The following is a 21,436-nucleotide window of genomic DNA, read 5'->3' as shown; positions in this document are numbered from 1 at the left end:
GTGACAGGGCCAGGAGTCGAGGTCCGACCCACCTCTGTGTCTGCCCAGCTTGACTGTCCTCCAAGCTCAGTAGCAACTCTGCCCAAAATGCATGTATGAAGAAAAGTCAAATCCCACTAACTCACTCTTTTTACCCAATGTCAAACATGTCAAAGGATTTTAAGCGTAGGTAGATGAAACCATTACTTCAAATAAAGCTTTTTCAGTTAGGTATAATTTCTTTATCCCCTAGCACAACGACCTATGAAGAAGGGACTGCAATTAGCTTTATTTAGACATTGCATGAGGAGAGGAAAGTCATGATGTCCAAAGAAAGGTCAAAGAAAGAAAACTAGGGATCAGACTGGAAAGAACAGCACATTAAACACAAAAACCAAATTAACAACCCCCACAGCGTTGTGTCTGTCAAACCAGCATGCCCTGGGTGGTGATTGGCCTGTTAGCAAAATGAATGAAAACAGCCATTTCTTCCATGCTACTCATTTCACCCATGCTAGGTTAAAATGGAAGAGAATTTTCAAAACTGTACTAAATTTGCTCACTTTGTGGTGATTTCTCCATTTTCCAGTAAAAAAAAAAAAGTCACTTCATAGCCCAAGGTCTACAGTAACAATTCTTGCTTCTGGGGTAATGCATACAATCAGATATTTAAAACACTGATTCTAGGTATAGCAGCTTATAATAGCAACTAGTACTTAACTGAGCACATATTATAAGCAGGTATTGCTTTTAATGTTTGTAATATTTAAAATGATCTTCTGATATAGGTTTGATTATTGATAAGGCAACCACATAATTTATTGTCCAAGTAAAGATAATTGGGGGAACAAAAGGAAAACGCTATTAACAATGGTGCCAGGCACAGCCACAAACCACAAATGTTTAGACACGCAATCATTAGCCTCATTTTACAGATGGAGACGTAAGGAGCAGAGAGGTTAAACAGCCCGTCCAAGGTCACATATCTAGTAAGCCAGGGTTCAAGCCCAAGTCGTCTGGCTCTAGGCTCATACTCAACTGCTCTGCCGTGTGCCCCTGGTGAGCTGACACAGTATCGGATTTTTTAAAAATATATCATTCCATTGTTCAGTTTGAAGCGCACAAACGTCTCGGTATTTCACAAGTTCACTGCACGAAAATGACTAAAACCCAAGGAGAACAATGAGTGTGGAGTTCATATTTTTAAAAAACAAAGACGTTCATTTGTTGTTAGATATGCAGCTGAAACATGCCCCTTGTTAGATGTGCTTCTCTTAATCACTTCTCTCAGCATGGAATATCTGCTTATTTCACCCAGGAATAAACCCATATTAACAATCCACAGCAACACCTACCACTTGGACATGCATACTCAGATTGATACCACAGATGCCTTTAGTGGTTTCACTGGCTCAAACCGCACTGGGTTTGGGGGTCTTAACCTTATACCATAGAAGCAACTGTTCCATTTCATAGACCTGCTGTGTAAAAATCTCATCTTCCCTTGTGTATTGTTGGAATGGTTTTCAAAGACTTCCAAGGACAAATCATGTCCCAGAAATATGGTGATAAGTAGGGAGTTCAATAGTTTCATTACTATAGGCACCATAAAACCTCAATGAGCCACAACATCAGGCAGATACGTAGAAAGTGTTTGTGTGAATATACAAGACCGCTTGCGGACATGTTTTTTAAGGGAACATGATACTGGTGTGTTTCACATCATCCCTTTTCTCAAATTCCTCAGTGACACCACTGTCTTCTTACACTTAGAGTTCTTCCTGCATCTTCCCTCAGACAACTGCAAGGTTTGCTTCAATGCTCCAGTGAATGTCTCTGTCAGATGGCACTTCACCAGATGGGCTGAAAGATCATGCCCTCCCTCCACCCACCATCACTATCTCTCCTCTTACCTCGTATATCCCTTTCTTCCTAGCTGTGGTATAATAAAAAATAAACATTTGGTCCTTGTCCCTGGTTCCTGGTAGAAGGCTCCTAAAGTCCTTGGGATGTCCCGAGTGATGACTGTCTTTCTTTTGTAAGATAATGAGATGTTTCATTAGGGACAGGGGTTAGGTGTGTAGCTACCTTCAGGATGGGGCCTGGCTGCCAGAAAGACCAAGCCATTACAGGGCTTGGAACTTTCAGGACCACCCTTGACCTCCAGGGAGGGGAGGGGGGCTGGACTTTGGTCACCAATGGCCAATGATTTGCTCAATCATGCTTACTTAATTAAACATCTGTAAAAACCCTCTAAACAACAGGGTTCAGAGAGCTACCAAGTTGAACAATCGGAGGTGCTGGGAAGTTGGAATTGTTGTAGTAAATTACCCAGCCTGAAAGGGAGATCAGGAGAACCCCCAAGTCTGTAATCTGCTGGGCAGAAGTGTGCCTAGTGTGGTGATCTCATTTGGAGCAGGCATCTGAAATGAGAGCAGCCTTGTGGGACTGAGCCCTTGATCTGTAGTGTCTGATACTGACTCTGGAAAGAAAAAGTGCTGGGCTTACGACACATTACAAGCAGGAAGTATCAGTGAGAAAACTGCGGAGATCCCACAGGATGAGCCATGGCAGGAGGCATCACCAGGGAGCCAACACACAGGCGAGGAAGGCAGGGCAACCAGCGTCTAGTCCTGGTTCTGTCACTTTACTCTTGGCTTGAGTGTCCTCCCTTGTGAAATTCAGGTGCTGCACTAGAAACCCTACGAAGTCCTTTCTTTACCTCCATTCAGCACGAGCTGGTGGATACATCCCCAGATCCTTGCACCTTAAGGTTTCCCCATCCCAAATCACTTTGCTGGATTTGGACGGTGGTGATGGTTGCACAACAGTTTGATTGTACTCCAGGGATTCTTTCCAATTCTTGCCAAGATGAGAGGTAAGCAACACAACTGTCTTTCAGGTGCCTTATTCAAGGACCTGAACTTTTTTTTTTTTAATTGTTGTGAAATACACATAACATAAAAGTTACCATTTCATCCATTTTTTTTAACATTTTATTTATTTATTTTGATGGAGAGAGAGAGAGACAGAGACAGCGAGAGAGGGAACACAAGCAGGAGTAGGAGAGGGAGAAGCAGGCTTCCCGCTGAGCAAGGACCCCGATGCGGGGCTCGATCCCAGGACCCTGGGGCCATGACCTGAGCCGAAGGCAGACACTTAACAACTGAGCCACCCAGGAGCCCCCCATTTCATCCATTTTTAAGTACAAGTTGATCCTTCAACAACAAGGTTTTGAACTGCACAAATCCACTCATAGACGGATTTTTTTTTCGATAAATACACTGTAGTCCTGTAAATGTATTTTCTCTTACTTATTAACATTGTCTTTTCTCTAGCTTACTTTATTGTAAAAATACAGTATACAATATATATAATATACAAAATGTGTGTTAATCGACTGTTTACGTTATTGGTGAGGCTTTCAGTCAGTAGCAGGCTATCAATAGTTACCTTATGGAAGAGCCAAAAGTTGTACGTGGATATTTGATTATGCAGGGTGTCAGTGCCCCTAACCCTCTGTTGTTCAAGCGTCAACTACATACAGTTTGGTGGCATTAAGTGCAATCAAACTGTTGTGCAACCATCACCACCGTCCAAATCTAGCACTCTTTTCAGCCTGCAAAACTGAAACTCAACCCATTAAACACTAAGTCCCCGCTCTCGCTTGGCAACCACAAGTGCTAAATGCACAACTGCCATTCTTTCTGTCTCTATGAATCTGACTGTTCTACGTACCTCATTTAAGCAGACTCGTACAATACTTATCTTTTTGTGACTGGCTTATTTCACTTAGCATAATGTCTTCAAGGTTCATCCATGTGATAGCCTGTGTCAGAATTTTCTTCCCTTTTATGGCCAAATAATATTTCATTGCATGTTTGTACCATATTTCCATTAACCATTCATCAGGGGGCACTTAGGTTAGTTCCACCTTTGGCTATGGTAAATAATGCTGCTGTGAAAATGGGTGTACAAATATCTCTTCAAGACCCTGCTCTCAGTTCTCTGGGGGAGTATATCCCAAAGTGGGACTGCTGGATCATATAGTTCTATTTGCAATATTTTGAGGAAACCTATGTTGTTTTCCACAGCAAGTCCCAACAATAGTTGGAGCTGAGTTCCAATTTCTCCACATCCTTACCACCACTTATCATTTTCTGTTTTTTAAACAGTAGCCATCCTAGTGGGTATGAGGTGGCCAAGGGCCTCAATTCTTAGAGCCACTCTATCCAACTTCCTGGCAGGAAGCACAGAGAGAGAGAAAGAGAAAAGAGCAGCAAGGTGCTAAGAAAATGGTTACTACTCTCACCTATTAATGGTAGGTATTTATGAGCTGTTGAAAAGGCATGGACTACAGTAATTATGGAAATAAATGGTAATTTTTAACACCATTGTTAAAGACCATGAAATATCTAGGATGAAAACCAGTCAACATAAATATAGAAGAAGCAACTATTAAGAGAAAGTAAGTAGCCTACTGAAACTCTGCAACAAAGAATTAACTTTCTCATCATCTGCTCTATGGAATATGCAGATGGTTTTGTAATTTCAGAAGGCTTAATATGCTAATAGAACATTCATGGTCTATCCAATGGATTAGTTCTAAAGTACACGTCATCCTCAACAATGCAGGGTATATAGTGCTATCATCCTCAAGGAAAGTAACTTCTGGGCCAACTAGCCAAACCACCAACATCACAGGGTACAGACTACATTTGCTGAAAGGTTTGCTCCATACTCAACCACTTCCATCTCTCATAATAATGGTATAAAACTGTTCAGTCCTACTTACAAAGTCAGATACGGCCCTAAGCACTGCTTGAAGTGAGAAAAATAAAGTGTAGCCTTCTTAAGGATTTCATTTATCACATTCTCTTACTCTCACAATCTTCTGTGTTCTTCAATGACAACTCATTAGCAAGTTACAAAGACAGTATAAGCAATTAGCTTGAGCCAAGTGGTATTTATAGATAAACATTATTTTCAAAGAATACTTGAAGACTTCCATGATTTTATTTTCAACATCTAGAAAGTAGACAAATGGTAAGGGCCCAATTCCATAAGTTCTGTTGCCTCATTAGAAGCAGTGTGTACTTCCTTTAGTGGCTATAAACTAGAGACTGTCCACAGAAAGAAGCATTATTTATAACTGCACGCTACCAGATGGCTTATCTCCTTACCACATTCCTAAAAAGGTCCAGAACAGGGCGCCTGGGTGGCTCAGTTGGTTAAGCGACTGCCTTCGGCTCAGGTCATGATCCTGGAGTCCCTGGATCGAGTCCCGCATCGGGCTCCCTGCTCGGCAGGGAGTCTGCTTCTCCCTCTGACCCTCCCCCCTCTCATGTGCTCTCTGTCTCTCTCATTCTCTCTGTCTCAAATAAATAAATAAAATCTTTAAAAAGGTCCAGAACAAATGTCTTCCATGGATCTGATTTCAGAGTTAGGTATCAGTTCATAGCTTGCTAACTTACTGAAATTAAATTGTCATTACACATGAAACATAGTGGTCATAATTAGATTTGTCAAGGGCTTACTATATACCAGCCACTACATTAAAATTTTTCTTTGCGTTATCTTACTAAAACCTCTCAGTAACTCCACAGGGGTGCTACTATTTCCTTAACCAATGAGGAAGCTGAGTGAGAGTTTAAGTGACTTAATGTAGCCGGCTAAGCTAGGAAAACAGGTCCAACTCCAAAAATGCATGCTTTCAACCATCATGTTATATACTTCTTCCGTACATACACATGTGTATGTAATTAGGTGAGTTTGCTTGATTCTTTAACATCTGCAAGCTCCATGAGGGCAAGGGAATTGTGTCTGCTGGATTCCCCAGAACCCAACATTTGAATCTGGCATTGAGTGGGCTGCCAATAAATTTTCCTGAATGAATAAAAGTATATACTTTTATAGAAATCACACATGTGGGTATGTATATGCCTATATTATAAATGTGTCTACATATCCACATGAAAAAAATTCCCAGAATAACCTGGCAGAAAAGATGACTTAACTGTTCTATTTTTCTCTTCTCAATAACATGGTTTTATTTCCAGATCCTTAGGGAAAGAACAAATGAGTCACACGATGGCATAGGGAGTCATGAAAGGTAAGGCTATAGAAATGGGAAATGACACTATATTACTTTTACAATTAATTAACAAGTCAAATTTAGGTACAAAGGCTGATTTGCCAAGTCAGTAATTTTTAAAAATAATTTAGTGGAAATAACAGATTAGGAAGGTTAAGGACAGAAAGTTGATTTAAAATCTCAAGATGGAAGGAACGAGAGGCATAATTCCCTGCCTCTCCCTTGCTTTTGGAAGAAGCCACTGCATGACACAGCAATTCACATCTCCTAAATTATCTTCCATATTTATAACACTTCCTGAAATTCCTGACTTAATGTAGGCAGTTTGTGATAAAATACTACAAGGAAGTAAGTAGCCTTTCGTGTTTTGTTTTTCAAATAACATCTGGAGTCCGGTAACACTGTACAAGTCTCAAGATCACAAGACCTGGGATTTAATCCTGACTCTGAAAATCAAATTCAAAATCAGGACAAAGTCAACACCTCTCTCCACTCTATGAATTATCATAAGAAATGAGTCTAAGACCACATGCCTCCTTTTGCACAAGCAGGAATATTTTGAGGATATGAGCAATAAAGGGAGAGAGACTAAGAGAGAGAAAGCACTTTGAAGTGGGGGGGACCTCTACACATGTAAAGAATAAGCACTTTAACTTGACTCCTCACAAAAGCACTAGGCAGCCTGGGGTAAAATCAGAGTGATCACACCTGGATGCCATGTCTGTTTATCTCTTCTTTTGGAACCCAAAACACACTTTAATAATCTAGAAAGCTGATGTGGGGAAGGGCTTGGGCAACTATCTTCAAGTTGACAGAGACCCCACTTTTTCTTTCCAAACAAGTGGTAATGATTCCACCTATGACTGAGAAGTACCGTGGGAAAATGGTTTATGAATATGGACTGTTGTGTGTCAAAAACTATAAAGACAAGAATTATTCTCTGTGTTGGGAAATACACATGTTAAATTAGCTTTTGGTGACTGCCAAGCATGATAAGATAGAGACCTTGACTGAAAATGTTAAGCGTAAATAAGGGGCTAAGATACTGGGGAGAGTATTGGGAGAGTCATTGTAAAACCAAGAATAAAACTGCCCAGGGGAGCCTGAGTATGCAGAAGATGGGACGAGAAGCCCACAGAGTGGCAGACAGAACGCCATGTATGGTTGAGAAGGGCTGGTCCTGAGGAGGCAGCGTCTAAGCTTCTGGCTGTCAATTCATACCGCAGAGCACACTGAGACAGGAGATTAAAACCTCTGCAAATGACCCATTATGTAGGCCTACTTCCACCTAGAATTTTGCAAGTACCCCTCCTCTGGCCAGAAAAGCTGCTCAGACCTGGTCTTTCGGCTTTGGACCCAAATAAATAAGGGAGCATCTGCAAGCCCTACCACGCTCCTTTCTTCTTGGCCCTTTCCAGGTAAGTAGCCTTACACTAAAAAGGACACAGAAGTACACAGAGGCACATGGAAAGAATAAACAACCTTTGAGAGGAAGCCGAAACCTGGGCTTTGGTTCTGATTTCCCAAAGGTCAGTGGGGCAAAAACTTGCTATTACCATAGAAGTAAGGGACAATAATTAGGGATTTTGAAATTCAAATTCTCCGTAGGCAAGAACTATGATGTTTATGCCTGCCCCTAGCACACAGCACGTGTTCATTAAATGGGTACTAAATAAATGAAAGAAAAAGAACTCAATATGGTCCAGTGAAAAACAGAAGGAAGTGCTGAAGGGGAAAGTATTTTCAAAAAGGAAATGTTCCAACTGAGAGGTACCTGGAAAATAATAAGTGGTTCTAGAGTAATCACTATGTGGCAGGCGTGGTGCTAACTGCTCTAATCTCTTTTTAATCCTGAGAACAACCCAGGTCCTTAAATGTGATTGTTACTCCCATTTTATATATGAGGAAACAGAATCGAAGGATGTCATCCTCTTCCCACAAGTCCCCCATGCCATCAAGTGGCAGAACTATGATGTGGACTTAGGTCTGGATCATTTTTATTTTATTTATTTATTTTTAAAGATTTTATTTATTTATTTGACAGAGAGAGACACAGAGAGAGAGAGAGAACACAAGCAGAGGGAGTGGGAGAGGGAGAAGCAGAGTTCCCGCTGAGCAGGGAGCCCGATGCAGGGCTTGATCCCAGGACCCTGGGATCATGACCTGAGCCAAAGGCAGATGCTTAACAACTGAGCTACCCAGGCGCCCCAGGTCTGGATTATTTTTAAACCAGTCCTCTTAACCATGTTACTGCCCGCTGCTTCATCAGCCATTATCTACTCTCCAAGCCAGCACCGGACACCAGGGCAGTGGCCCAAATTTATTATGCCCTAGGAATCGCCTGCTACACCCTTAGCAAAATGTATAGATGAAGCAATAAGCCAGACAAGGGTGAGATGACTCACCTAAGGCCCCACGACATTTTCAAGTTCAATATCAGATGGAAATCCAGGCTACTGACCTCTGCTTTCATCATGTAACAATGGTTCTGCTACTCTGTGCGGCAGGAAGACCCTGACTGAGGATGGCAAATAATCACAGTAGTAAACTCTTCACTCTTTTCATTTAACACTTCTGTTATAACCCTAATCCATTATGCTGACCTTCTGCCATCCCAATCTTAGAACACATGGCTTTTCCTTCCCAGGAGTGCTACACAATGTGAAAAAGATGGCTCATGAAAGCCCTTTTACTGAGCATACCAAGCTAAGAAAGACAATTTACAAGTCATTCTCCAAAGCTCCTAGCTGGTTAGGTAAGAGAAATTCTTTAAACAGCTCTAATGCTCCCATAAGGATGGGAAAAAATACACCTAGCAAAACTAAAAAAACAAGCACACACAGACACAGGCACACACACACACACGCACACACACACCTCACTATATTTACTTTCTTTTTTTTTTTTTTTTTAGCAGACTCCCGGCCGAGCAGGGAGCCCGATGCGGGACTCAATCCCGGGACTCCAGGATCATGACCTGAGCCGAAGGCAGTCGCTTAACCAACTAAGCCACCCAGGCGCCCACTATATTTACTTTCACTCTGAGCACGGAAAGGGCATGACGCTTCAGGACTGAAGGGTGAGCGTGGGGCAGCTGCGGCTCAGGGTCCCAGTAGTGGGGCACTTACTTCAAGAAAATGGAAGCAGCAGAGAAAGAAGAGACAAAACTCCTTCTCTGCTTACCATGAATTCCTCAAAGAGCTGCACCCTGTCTTTCCTGTGTTCGGATGTCGAGGTCCTAGCATAGTGACCTCACCGACTGCTGCCGTCTCTTCCAAGGGCACCTCCTCAGAAAAGCCCTCCCAGCTCCACCCAGCAGAGAACAGAGGCTCCCACTTCTACCACATCAGCAACAATTCTTACCACAGTGCCCCCTGATGAATCTGGTCACTACCCAACCTCTAGGCTTCTTAACAACCAGGCCTGTCTCATGCATCTTTGCATCCCCAAGACAACCCTGGGACACAGTAAGTGCTCAGTAAATGCGGGCTGAGCGCCCCGTTCACAGTGTATCAACGACAAAAACACAGCCACATCTGTCAATTCTAAGAAGCCGGAAGGGAAAGCTACTATCATAAATGACAGTGCTGGCAGTCACAGTGATTGCCATAGGCTGTCTCTCAAGGCCGAAACCCATAAAAAACTGAACTTGATGGAGAGAAGAGATAGGCTTTGCATGAAGTTTCAAAACACAGCTATAAACATAGAGAAAATTCAAAATGGTTTCCCTTCAAACTAAAGAAAGTTACGTAAAAAACAGCTGTATGGCAACAATATCTGGGGAGACAAAGCCTAACATCAATATATATGGGGGAAAGGGGGAAGTTTTATTTGGCTACAAGCTTTCTAGGGCCCGTTGCTGCTGCACTGCTCACAGTAAGAGTAGGAGGGCCCTCGCCTCGATAATAGTGCCAGAGTAGTAATAATGATTAAAACTAAAGCTGCCATGTATTATAGGCTTACTATGAGCAAATATTGTGCTGGGCGATACAAACATTCTCTCCGTCCCTCACAATTCTCTGAAGTAAGACTCATCATCCTCTCTTAAGAAAGAAGCAAACCGAGTCCCAGAGAAGTTAAGTGGCTTGCCCAGTGACATACACGGCTAAGCCAGAATTGTAGCAACAAAATTCAAACCCAGTTCTATTGGATTCCACCGACTCACCTCTTAACTGCTGACATAGTCGGAGATCTGATGAGAGAGAATGATGAAAAAGGACTGCCCCAGGATGATTAGCATGTATCGGGGAACATCTAGAATGCTGAGTATGGTTCTGGTGCCCATTTAGAAAAAGGGACCTTCCCCCCCACCCCGACTCATGTTATTCAGAGGAATGTAACCCAGGTTGCCTTGGATTGGAAACCAAGTTATTCAAGGTGCACCTGAAGGTTGGGAGTGCTTATCTAGAAAGAGAAAGATGGAGAGGCACGGGCTGTGACTATCTTCAGGTATCTGGAAAGCTTTCATGTACAAGACAGAAAATGTGTTCTGTGTTCTCACCAAGTGCAGATGAACTGAAGCTGCAGGAGAGAATACTTCGGTTAGCCTGCAGAACCTCCCAACGACGAGAACATCTGAGAACACGACAAGTTGCCATAGGGGCTACAGCGGCTGTCCACAGCCTGTGAGGGGTATCAAAGAAGGGATTTCTGCAGAGGTAGAGGCTGGAGGTGTTCACTTCCCACCTTTAAGAGCCACTGATGCTCCAAACAGAGAGAGGAGGCCATAATACATTTGAGTGTCCTGCTCTATTTGCTCAGGAAGAGTCAATAGTAACATGAGGCTGTAAAGGTAATTTTACTGTAAAGTAGAAACAGTGTTTTTACGATCTTCCAAATAGCAACTAGATAAGCGTTCACTCTTTTCAAGCAAAAAGCAAGTGTTTAGATAATGTGCTTGAAAATGTAGTTACAGGATCTAAATATCTCCACCATATACATTCAAGCTTATTTCTATTTCTCAGCAGTTTTGTTGTTGTCGTTGGATGATCAACCTTGCTCCAGAACCACAAAGAAAAGTGACAGTGGATAATTTCCATCTTCCACTTGGGAGAAAAAGATAAAATTCTTTTCCTAAACATAGTCCCAAGACGGTGATACTTTGATCACCTTGCTTTCCTCTTGGCACATACTAAATACAATGTAAACCATATTAATTTATCATCAAGTTTAACTCAACTTCATTAACACTTTAAGGCTTTTTTCATTTTTAACACTAGGTTACTTCTCCTTCAAATTGATTTCTGGAAGATACCCCTGAAACATCCTCATTAAGAATATGTGAATGAAGTCCTTAGAGCAGGTAAAAATCCTCAGTCAGGTCCTCCTAGCAGGACCTGGGTCCCCGGTGACTGCTTGCTGCACTGATTCGGCTGTTATGGGGGCAGTCGCTGGGGGTGGCAGGCTCAACTAAGAACAATGATGTGCTACTGACCGGGTTTTTGCCAGGCTGAAACAAGGAGAGACACACACCATTGGCAGAGCAGGACTAGGAGGAGACAGGCTAAGCAGGAGTCTAACATTTTTGCTACGCAAAATTCATTCATTTGTGCAGTGGCAGGAGGCCAGAGGAGGGGTTACTGGGAAAAGGAGCAATCAAGTGTGGAGTTTAAAGGATAGATAAAAGTAATGTAAGTCCAAGTCTCAAGGGCCATCATCCAATGGAAAAGGAGTATCTGAGCAGGACTGACCAGTTTGGCACCTGCCAGTACACTGTCCGTGTGCATCTCAGGTCAGAGGGAAGGCATGTGCCATGTGTGATGGGCAAGGGCTCAGAGTGTCATTCAAAACCAGCCGAGTACAAACTCTGCAGACAAGGAGGGCTTACGGCCTCCCTGGGCAATTCTATACGGTGACAAAGCAGCCTTGCAAAACAGAACACAGTTCCAAAACTGTCTAGAGCTATACAATCTAATTGAACAATCAAATTCCACACTGACAAAAACAAAACAAAACTCAATCTCTGGCTAATAGAATTTGGTAAGCAGCCAGGATTCATTCAAAGAAGGAATACTTTTTGGAAAACTTTATTCCCACTGGACTTGAATGAACCACAAAGCAAGAGCAAGTTTTTCATTGTAAGGATGACTATGTGATATGCCAACCAAAGGTAATAATAGGAGGAATATCAAGCACTCATTATTTATAAATATCACTTTCTTCCCTTCTGCTTCCCAAAACCAACATTCCTCATCAATTCTGCTTCACAGAACCATATAATAGCCCAATTAGGTAGCTAAAACATAGGTTACACAAAAATAGTAAACAACCATATTTTGAAGGTATAAAATATTTTCACATGCAACATCATCAAATTTAATTTCACAAATACAATTATTACCAATTTGTAGATAAGGAAAGTTAAGATATTCTAAGTTTAGAGAGATTCCTTTAATATCAAGTGGCAGAGCTATAATCCAAGTTACTCTGACTAATTCCAAGCCCAGAGTTCTTTCCCTTAGAAAAAAAGCTGCCCCAGTGAAACCATATACCTCAGAGTTAGAGTGGGAAAGATCACACCAACCTTTCCCATTATCAGTAAGCAAGTCAGCATGGTACGTGGGTAGTGAGAGTGAGTATGCAGGTGTTGGAAGTTAGGGTGCTACAGAAGCTCTACACATTCTTTTACTGAAAGCACTATATACTGCCACAGATTAATAGGGGATTTGGGGTGAGGTAACTGAAGAGGAAAAAAATACTGACCTTTTTTTAAAAAATTTGGTTAAAAGAAATGGTAGCAGCAATGGTCACACTCTGGATTGTGTCTGTGTGGAAAAGGGTGATGCCATCTTAAACAGCTACAGAAGACACACACACACACACAGAGACACACACACACATGTATCCTCCCCATAACCTCCTACCAGCTAAGACTAAACCAACCCCCACTTCATATGGTCAAATACCTCAGCTTCTCTCGGGACTGTGTGTACAAAGCACACAAGATGTTTCTACCACCTGCTTTTGCCATGAATGACTGCCCAATAAAATAAGCACTAATGATTAACTTTTGCTCCCTGGAAGTCACTGAAGAAGAAAAAGATATTCCCTGACTAGCCTTTGCATACAGAGCCCTGACTTTTCTTAATCTCCCCCAAAGAAGCTTTAAAATGATTTGCCATTATGAGTTAGTCTTGGAGCTAACATATATGCATGACACTGAAGAGGTCAGTTCCTGAGTCGAAATGTTTACTAATCACATGGATATTTTGGTTCAAAACTCTCCCTGAAAATCTCTGTTTCCAACTAGCCTTTGCTTTTGAAACACCTGAAATATGAATAGTGGTCAAACTCCCTCAAATCTAGGTATCTGGAACTGGCTTTGTTATAGGACCAACTATTATGCACCACATTCTTTGCCCAGCACTGGAGATACACAGACCATTAGGGAAAGAGGGCAAGTAAGTTAAGAACTCAGCGAGAAACAGGAGTTTTAACCAAACCAGGTGAGAACTACTGTAGCTGTGAGGAAGTGCAGGGCTCAAATTCCAGAGCAAAGGGAAGCCCAGGGGTGTGAGCCTTTCCCATCCTAACTTAGTTTCACCTAGGGGTTTGTTGATTCACAACGGCAGCAGCTGAGAAGCTGAGCAGAACTTTCAATAGACTCATGGCCTAAGGAAACAAAAAAACTGGACTTCAGGGCCCCTCAAGGAAGAAGAGCCAGAATAAAACCCCTGACTTTTGGTTGGCATCCTGAAGAACTATCGCCCTCACAGGGACTGAAGCTCAGCTTCAAAACATCCAAATTCCTGACTGGAGTAAGCTCATCTGAAATAGAAGCTTCCAGAGGCAAAGATGAATCCTCTCTAGAGAAAGATCACACTATCCAGACCCCCGATAATATCTACAATCTTTCACATACACTGTGTGGTACTCATTCAAACATAGCCAGGCATGTGAGGAAAGAAGATGTGACCCAAAACCAAGAACAACAGAAGCAGGTCAACGGGGTAGCCAGATACCAGAGTTATCAGATGCAGACTTCAACATACAATGACTAAAACCCGCAGTAAGATAGCGTTATCCATTGACTAGAATAGCTTAAATTAAAAATTTTAACAATACTCAGTGTGAACTTGAAGAATAGTTTCTGTCCTTTTTCTCTGGTTAAGAGAAATAGAGTAAATACAATAAACTGTTAATATATGTTAAATCTAAATGGTAGGTATCTATTATACTATTTTCTGTGCTTTTCTGAATTTTTGTTAAATTTTATAATTCAACATTTAAAGAAGTAGAAGGTATGGCTAGAAAGACATCAGCAAGGATTACATTATGTTAGCCTTCAGAAGTTGTGTTCAAGAGTCTGTACTTTCTTCTTTAGACACCAAGAAGCCACTGAAGGGTTTTAAATGGAGGAGTGACAGCATCAGACTTGTTCTCTGTAGAGGTCATTGTGGCTGCCCAGGGCAGAAAGAGGGAAGAAGGGCCCAGCTGGGAGGCTGGTGCCGTCCCATGGATGGGAGATGCCAGTGGCAATGGAAATGTAGGTAGTTGTAAAGATTTGAATGATGGAGTCTGAGTTTTCTAGGAAGTTGGGATTTAGTTCTCCAAACAGACGAATTTTATCCCAGTCAAATCAGGAAGCAAACAAGGTCAGTGTGACACAGAGAGATCTAAAATGAGAACAATTCATAAAGCAAGGACAACATTTAAGATAGAGCCTGGGACTGGGGAAAAGAAGAAAAATGTGAATTTTTCTGTAAATCCTTAGAAGAAACACAAGCAGTTCTAAGAGGGAAAGCTAATAAGCAGCTCGACAACAGATGGTCAGATAGATACATTCACAACTTGCCAGAATTCTGAAGCCTTGTGCACCCCCTTCCAAACATGCAGATGCTTTTATCTGACGGGGGGGGAGAAGAAAATTCTATTTCTGATTCTGACAGTAAATGCCAAGTCACATTTAGCCAGTAGAGAATGGCGTCTCCCAACCACAAACCTACCGAGAACGTCACAACCTTATTCTCATTTTGGAGAGAAGAGTTGTCTCTGACCGCTACTTCTACCAGCCCTGCCAGAAAGTACGAGGGAAATGAGGGGGGGATGACAGTTTCTGAAGAACTCAGCTTTTTCATCTGCACCCAAGAAAGTAGGTTTATGTCTCCAGATTATTCATGAACAGCCCACGTGTTACTCTGTGAAGAAAAATCAAGCATATCAAACAAATTTATCCTCATATTCTGAAAAATGGCCTGAGGCACAGAGTCTGACAACTTCTTCAATTACTCGAGCTGCTTAACCCTCCATTGAGAAGAGATCAAAGAATTAATTTTCTTTACCATGACTCTTTGTGCCTTTTCCAAAGGTTAAAAATTAAAATTGAGCATATTAAGTTCCCAGTCTAGCTAGTTTGGGTATAAATATATATTCTTGGGTCTGACTTATGAATGTCTAGCTTGTTAGAGATAGGATTTTTAAATGGTTCTCTCCCCCCAGTCTGTTCACCCGACAAAAAATATTCAGACACGTTCTTTTTAAAGGAAGTACTTCCCACCTACATGCCCATGTAGTGTCTCAATTTTTGTATATTCTGATGGCACGGCTTGGTTTTAGGGGCAGAGTAGAATACTAGTTGTATTCAACATTCTTCCTATACCAGAGTAAGTAAAACTTAGATAAACATGGTTGTCTTAATTCCCAAGGTATAGGATGCATTGAACTGACATACTGCAGAGTTCGGAAAATAATCACTAAATGACTCAACTTCCTGACTCAACATTCACCAGAAAATACCCGTTCTCATTTTCTCTAAATGATGCCCCTGAATCAAAATTTCAGCCAATCAAAACTCAGGCAATTTGCTGCATGATAAATACCATCTAGCAGATCTCACTAGTTATTACTAAAAACATTAATGAATTTTGCATATTTAGGTATCTCACTCTGATCAAATTTGTGATACTGAATATAATTTCTAAAGTTATAGACAGATTCCCTCAAATAATTATCACCGTTGCAATTCAGCAGCACATAAAACGCTCATAGACATTTCTGCACAATGCTTTAAGCTTGAAATAAGAGACATGTGTTTAATATTAATATCCCTTTGGGGGAAATTCCAAGATGAATTTCAAGAGCATACAAATACTCCCCAGAAACACATGAAATTCTTGCCACAGGCTGCCACAGGGATGGATGTAACCTTCTCACGATACATAGTCTGAGAATGATACTTACTGGGTTAAGCGTTTTTTCAACAGAATGGTGAACGGTCCACCAGTCTGAAGTCCATTCCCACGCGTTCCCTACTATATTGTATAAGCCATAACCATTAGGAGGAAAGGCGTCAACCTAAAAATTAAGAAAAGGGAAAATGCTGTCAAACTACTCAAAGTTTAGAAAAGATCTTTGCTGCAGAAATGCACTAAAAGAGCTATAACTTCAAAGTACGAATATTGATTTTCATCCCGACAGTCAAAATGCAATTTGGCCAATGTGAAAACCAAGAAAGAGACCATTTTCGGCTTTGAGTCCTCAAGGGGAGTTTAGAAACCTAAGGAGAGTTTGTATTACATGGTAGGAGAGCCAACAAAACTATTCCTAATAGAGACTAATAATGACCATAAGCTGAATCTGTATCTGATGGGGGGAGGGGGATAGATGACATTTCAACCCTCAAAAGCATTACAGAAACATCATATTAGACCCAGTGTAAGTCTTGTCATCAGAACTAAGGTATGTGGCCACATAGTGTCTTTTAGCACTGAAAGCCGCTAAGCCACTTCTGTCCTCTCCACCAGCCCACTCCAACTCACTATCTTATCTTTAAGCCTCAGACTTTATCATCAAAACACTGAGGGGACTTGTTTTTCTAAAGAAAATGTGAATTCATTATCAAGCATATTTGTAAGAGAAGGTTTGCAGTCAGTCTCCAGAATCTGGAAGTATGAGCCCAACTGTACTGATTTGCCAGCAAGCAGTTATATTACATTTCAAAGGCAGGTCAGACAATCTGCCACATAATATTGTCACAGACACAGAGCCAAAGTATAAAGCTTTTTTAAGAAGGAGGGAGGGGAGAGGGACAAGAAAAAAAACTTTAATTGAGCAACAGTAAGTACAGACAATTATGCTACTGTGTGTATTCAACTTAAAAATTTTTCCCAACGTTTTTCCAATGGCAATTCTCAAACATAAACAAAAATTTCATTAAAAAAAATCAAGTTACCTAAAAATCTTTTTTTTAAGATTTTATTTATTTGAAAGAGAACACAAGCAGGGGGAGGGTCAAAGGGAGGGGGAGGAGCAGACACCCTGCTGAGCAAGGAGTCCGAAGGGGCTCAATCCCAGGACCAGAGGGAGATCAAGACCTGAGTCGAAGGCAGACGCTTAACCTGCTAAGCCATCGTGGCGCCTCTTAAAAATCTTTTTGTAAAAAATAAGATATAAAAATAAAAATATTTTTGTAAATTCATGTTTTTCCCATACTAATGAAGTAGGACTAAAGAAATGAATAAACTAAAATTCACTTTTATTTGGCTTCAGAAGGTTTCAGGTCGACATATGAATATGGAAGCATACTTAGACAATTCAGAGCACTTCCAAGTTATGAAGTTACTCCTTAAAAGAACTTCATCTGGATAAGTTGGAATGCTAAAAAATTTTACCACTCTGCTTCCATACTCAGCACTCATTATGGAAACAGCAGTACTTATTCACTGCTTCATTCAGTAATTCCATGCATGTCAACTGAAGGCAGGATGGGTTCAATGATGTAAGACATCAAAGAGCTTACTGAGGGAGAAAAAAGAATATACCCCAAACAGAAAATCCAATTCTGTAAGACTCTAGGTTGAGTAGGGAAGTGACTGGAAAAAAATGCCTCAGAAATTCTCAAGAAGGACAGGATTTCTGGCTGCAAAGATTTCTGGCTTCACCCTCTCTACAAAGGTAGACGTGTCTCGTTGGAATCAAGGTCAGAGTTCAAAATTCAGAGAGACAGTAAAGGCGGAGAGGCCGAAGGCATGAACTGTTCTTTCAAGAATTTGGAGATGATCAGAAAGAGCAAGGTGGAATAATAGCTGGCAGGAATAGGAAGAAAAAGAAATTCATTTGTTCCAGGAAGAGAAGCGAAGGAGCCAGGGGCCCGAGAGCAATTAAAAGAGGAAACAAATATTCTGGAGGAAGGAATCATTTCTCGGGCTCAGAGAACACACAAATTGAGGGGGCTGTCCAGTCCATCTGGCTGAGATCCTTTTTATGTGCCCACACTTAGCAGCTATTGAACAAGGAACTTAACCTAGCTGGTGGTTTTAAACCATGAAGATGAGGAAATAATAATATCTACTCAAAGGTTTGGGGTTTTCTTCCCCCTTTAAATAATCTGATGTTTAAGTGAAGTAAAATCTGGAGGTCACCAACCCCAAAATCACAATCTGTGAGTATGCTATTAAGGAGAGTAAACCTTGTTTAAATTAATTGCTCATTGTTAAATTAATTGCACCAACCGAAGTTTCCTTCCAGGAAATTCAAAAGAAAACAAACGTGTATGAGAAATATTTCAAACCCACTTATTTTCAAGTGAATGAACTGATATGCATTAAAACCAAAACACACTAATAGTTGTATAATAGCAGCTTAGCAAAATGAAAATCCAATTCTTTAGATTCACTGTGGTCAGAATAGTGTGCTCAGTCCAAACCAGAAGTAATAACATACATAAAATACAGGTGAGGATGCCGTTTCACTGCAATCCACCCCATCACTGAAAAGAAATTCCTTCCCTCAAATGACCAGAGCTTGTAGACACAGAGCAGCTAAGGTGGACGTGAGATAATTCTCTGGGAATTTTAGTCCCATTTTGTTGAGTCCCATTTTGAAGATACAGATCTTGTTATGTCTCAGTCAAACACAGGTGGAAGTTGCCTCTGTGGTCTGCTGTTTCTTTCGCTCCAGGTCATGTTTCTCAAATTAGTTCTGGGAGGGCCTCTGGTACCTGTTCTAATTTTGTCTTAGGAACTTCCACGGCAGCTTCTTCAGGTAAGTTCTGTTGAATATATTCCAATATACAGACATCTGCTGCACTCCCAGTTAAATGTTCCAACACTAAACATCTATAAAATGTCCTTATTTCACAGGGAACTCTGTGTTTTCTGAAAAGGGGCCCTGACTTAAGGATAAACGACTATTTTCCTTGGAGGCTCAAGTGCTTAAATAGAATATGAAATTCTATAGGAGTAAGCACTGTAAAATATTGATACTGTCCAATCCAGCCTTCTCATGGCCCTTTACTAAAACTGACAGGTGCTTATATAATTTGGTATATCAGAAGCCCACACCTTAGGATTCAAGGCTTGCTGTAGTGGCCCTCCTTCCAACAGCCTAGCATCCAGGAAGGAAATCGAGGCTGCTGAGCCCCTATCATGCCAGTATCTCTTGTGTGTTCACTGCAAAAGAAGGCCGGGTATGGGCCTGACACTCTGTGCCATCCACGTTCAGGTGAGTTGCTGCACACTCCTTACCAGTGTGGAACACTTCAATGGCCACAGTCCTGCTGCATCTACCAACAGCTTTCGGGGGGTCTCATGAGCATCCGCACCGAGCACCATAACTGATATTCTGTTCATCCTGCAGGGCCAGTTCTGCTGACCAAAAGTGGCTCATGAGGCACTGACTGGGCTTCTCACCCATGTAAAGTCTGAGAAAGGGTGAAGCTCCTTTAGTCCCTGAGACCTCGAATCACTCATTTTGCGGAATACAACTATGTGCTTGCAAAAGTACCAGCTATTGGGAAGGAAACTCTGGAGGAACCAACTTTGAGATCAAATGATTAGTCTTTGACTCCATTGGGTAGTGCATCATTTCCCATTGGTTTGTATTGGTTCTTTTATCACATGCTTAACACATACATATGGAGTTTCATATGCACACATATGCACCCCTCTACCCATTGGAAGGATACCTATTCTCGTGCAATATATTATTTACATTAATTGCCAAAAAATGAAACTATAATGCTTTAACTACTATAGCTCAAAACATTTTTAGATTTCTGCTAGGTCAAGTGTCTCCTCATTCTTCATCTTTTCAAAAATGTCTTGGTCTTTCTCTCTCACTACTTTATTATTTCAGCCAAAGTTTTAGAGTCATTTGGCCATCTTCCAAATAATGTATCTGGGTTACTTTTTTTTTTTTTTAAGATTTTATTTATTTATTTGACAGAGAGAGACACAGCAAGAGAGGGAACACAAGCAGGGGGAGTGGGAGAGGGAGAAGCAGGCTTCCCGCCGAGCAGGGAGCCCGATGCGGGGTTCGATCCCAGACCCTAGGATCATGACCTGAGCCGAAGGCAGATGCTCAACGACTGAGCCACCCAGATGCCCTTGTGTTACATTTATAAGTAAATTTTGGAAAAATTATTTTTGTGTGAAACAAAAATACAAATATGAAAAAATAATGACAGCTGTTTGAAAGAGTGTTGAAAAAAAAAATTATTCTCTGTAACAACAAACCCAGTAAGGTGCTATTTACCCACCGCAAGATTTCTTTTCTCACTATTAAGAGAAAACAACATGTTTTTAACACTGCTTCATTAGTGTATGATTTTGCCAGCAGAAGAGCAATGAAAGGAACTCTCATACACTTGTGGAAGGAAACAAGCCACATATGCACTCTGGAAAACAGTATATCTCTAAAACCTTTACCAAGAAAGTTTTCTAGTTTTTGACTCATTAATTTCATTGCTGGGAATCCATCTTAAGCAAATCATCAGAGATACAATTTAATATTAATGTACAAGATGCAATATTGTTTAGCAAAAAAACAAAAAAATAAAACAAACAAAAAAACCCTGTAAAAACACCCCAACAGATAAAACCTAAATGCGTGACTTTTTAATAAGAGGCAAATAAATTAGGACTCATTCAAATGACAGGTTATCCATCTATTAAAAGACAATATATTTGTGAAAAACTGTTAATGACAGATATAATATTCCTGATATTAAGCAGGGAAAAACAGGATTTTAAGTATTGCATTCAGCGTGACCCTGAAGCAACATGTAAAAAATATGTAGCTGCAAAAAAAATGTACGTATATACATGTATATGTGTGTATATATACATATATATTTATACATTCCATATATATGTGTGTGTGTATATGCATATACATGTATATGTATTTATACATTTCACATATGGGAGTTAAGAGCATGCGCCCTGGAAACAAACTGACCCAGTTCAAATCCCAGTTGTGCTGCTTTTCAGCCGTGTAACCTTGGGCAGGTTAGTGCTCACCTGGAAAATGAGGGTAAAGTAAATGGCACCTACCTTACAGAGCTAAATTCACATTAAGTGAGATGAGTCACACAAGCGGCTTACCACCAGGCCTGGCACACGCAAGCACCCACTAACGACTGTT

General features: G+C 41.0%; 1 protein-coding gene across 6 annotated transcripts in view; it reads right to left on the bottom strand.

Moving 5' to 3' along the window:
• The window catches only part of SUMF1 (sulfatase modifying factor 1), a 94,660-nt gene that overhangs the window by 24,679 nt on the left and 48,545 nt on the right, over positions 1–21,436 (bottom strand). For 4 of the 6 annotated variants that reach the window (XR_010412092.1, XM_045861938.2, XM_045861939.2 and 1 more), the window contains one exon: positions 16,253–16,366. The exons of 1 other annotated variant lie outside the window; for it this stretch is intronic. Coding sequence is in view for 4 of the 5 variants with exons in the window: in XM_045861938.2 (XP_045717894.1) it covers positions 16,253–16,366 (114 nt within the window). In the remaining variant the exon portion in view is untranslated. Of the gene's footprint in view, positions 1–1,190; positions 15,211–16,252; positions 16,367–21,436 lie in introns of those variants that run through there. One more of the 6 variants, XM_064593536.1, reaches the window with a different exon arrangement.

The sequence above is a fragment of the Mirounga angustirostris genome, unplaced genomic scaffold, assembly GCF_029215605.1.
Source record: "Mirounga angustirostris isolate CCGP_5_RB_7025 unplaced genomic scaffold, mMirAng1.0.hap1 SCAF_1, whole genome shotgun sequence".
Lineage (NCBI taxonomy): Eukaryota > Metazoa > Chordata > Mammalia > Carnivora > Phocidae > Mirounga > Mirounga angustirostris.
The sequence above is the reverse complement of the archived record's forward strand: the minus strand, read 5'-3'. Positions and strand labels throughout refer to the sequence as shown.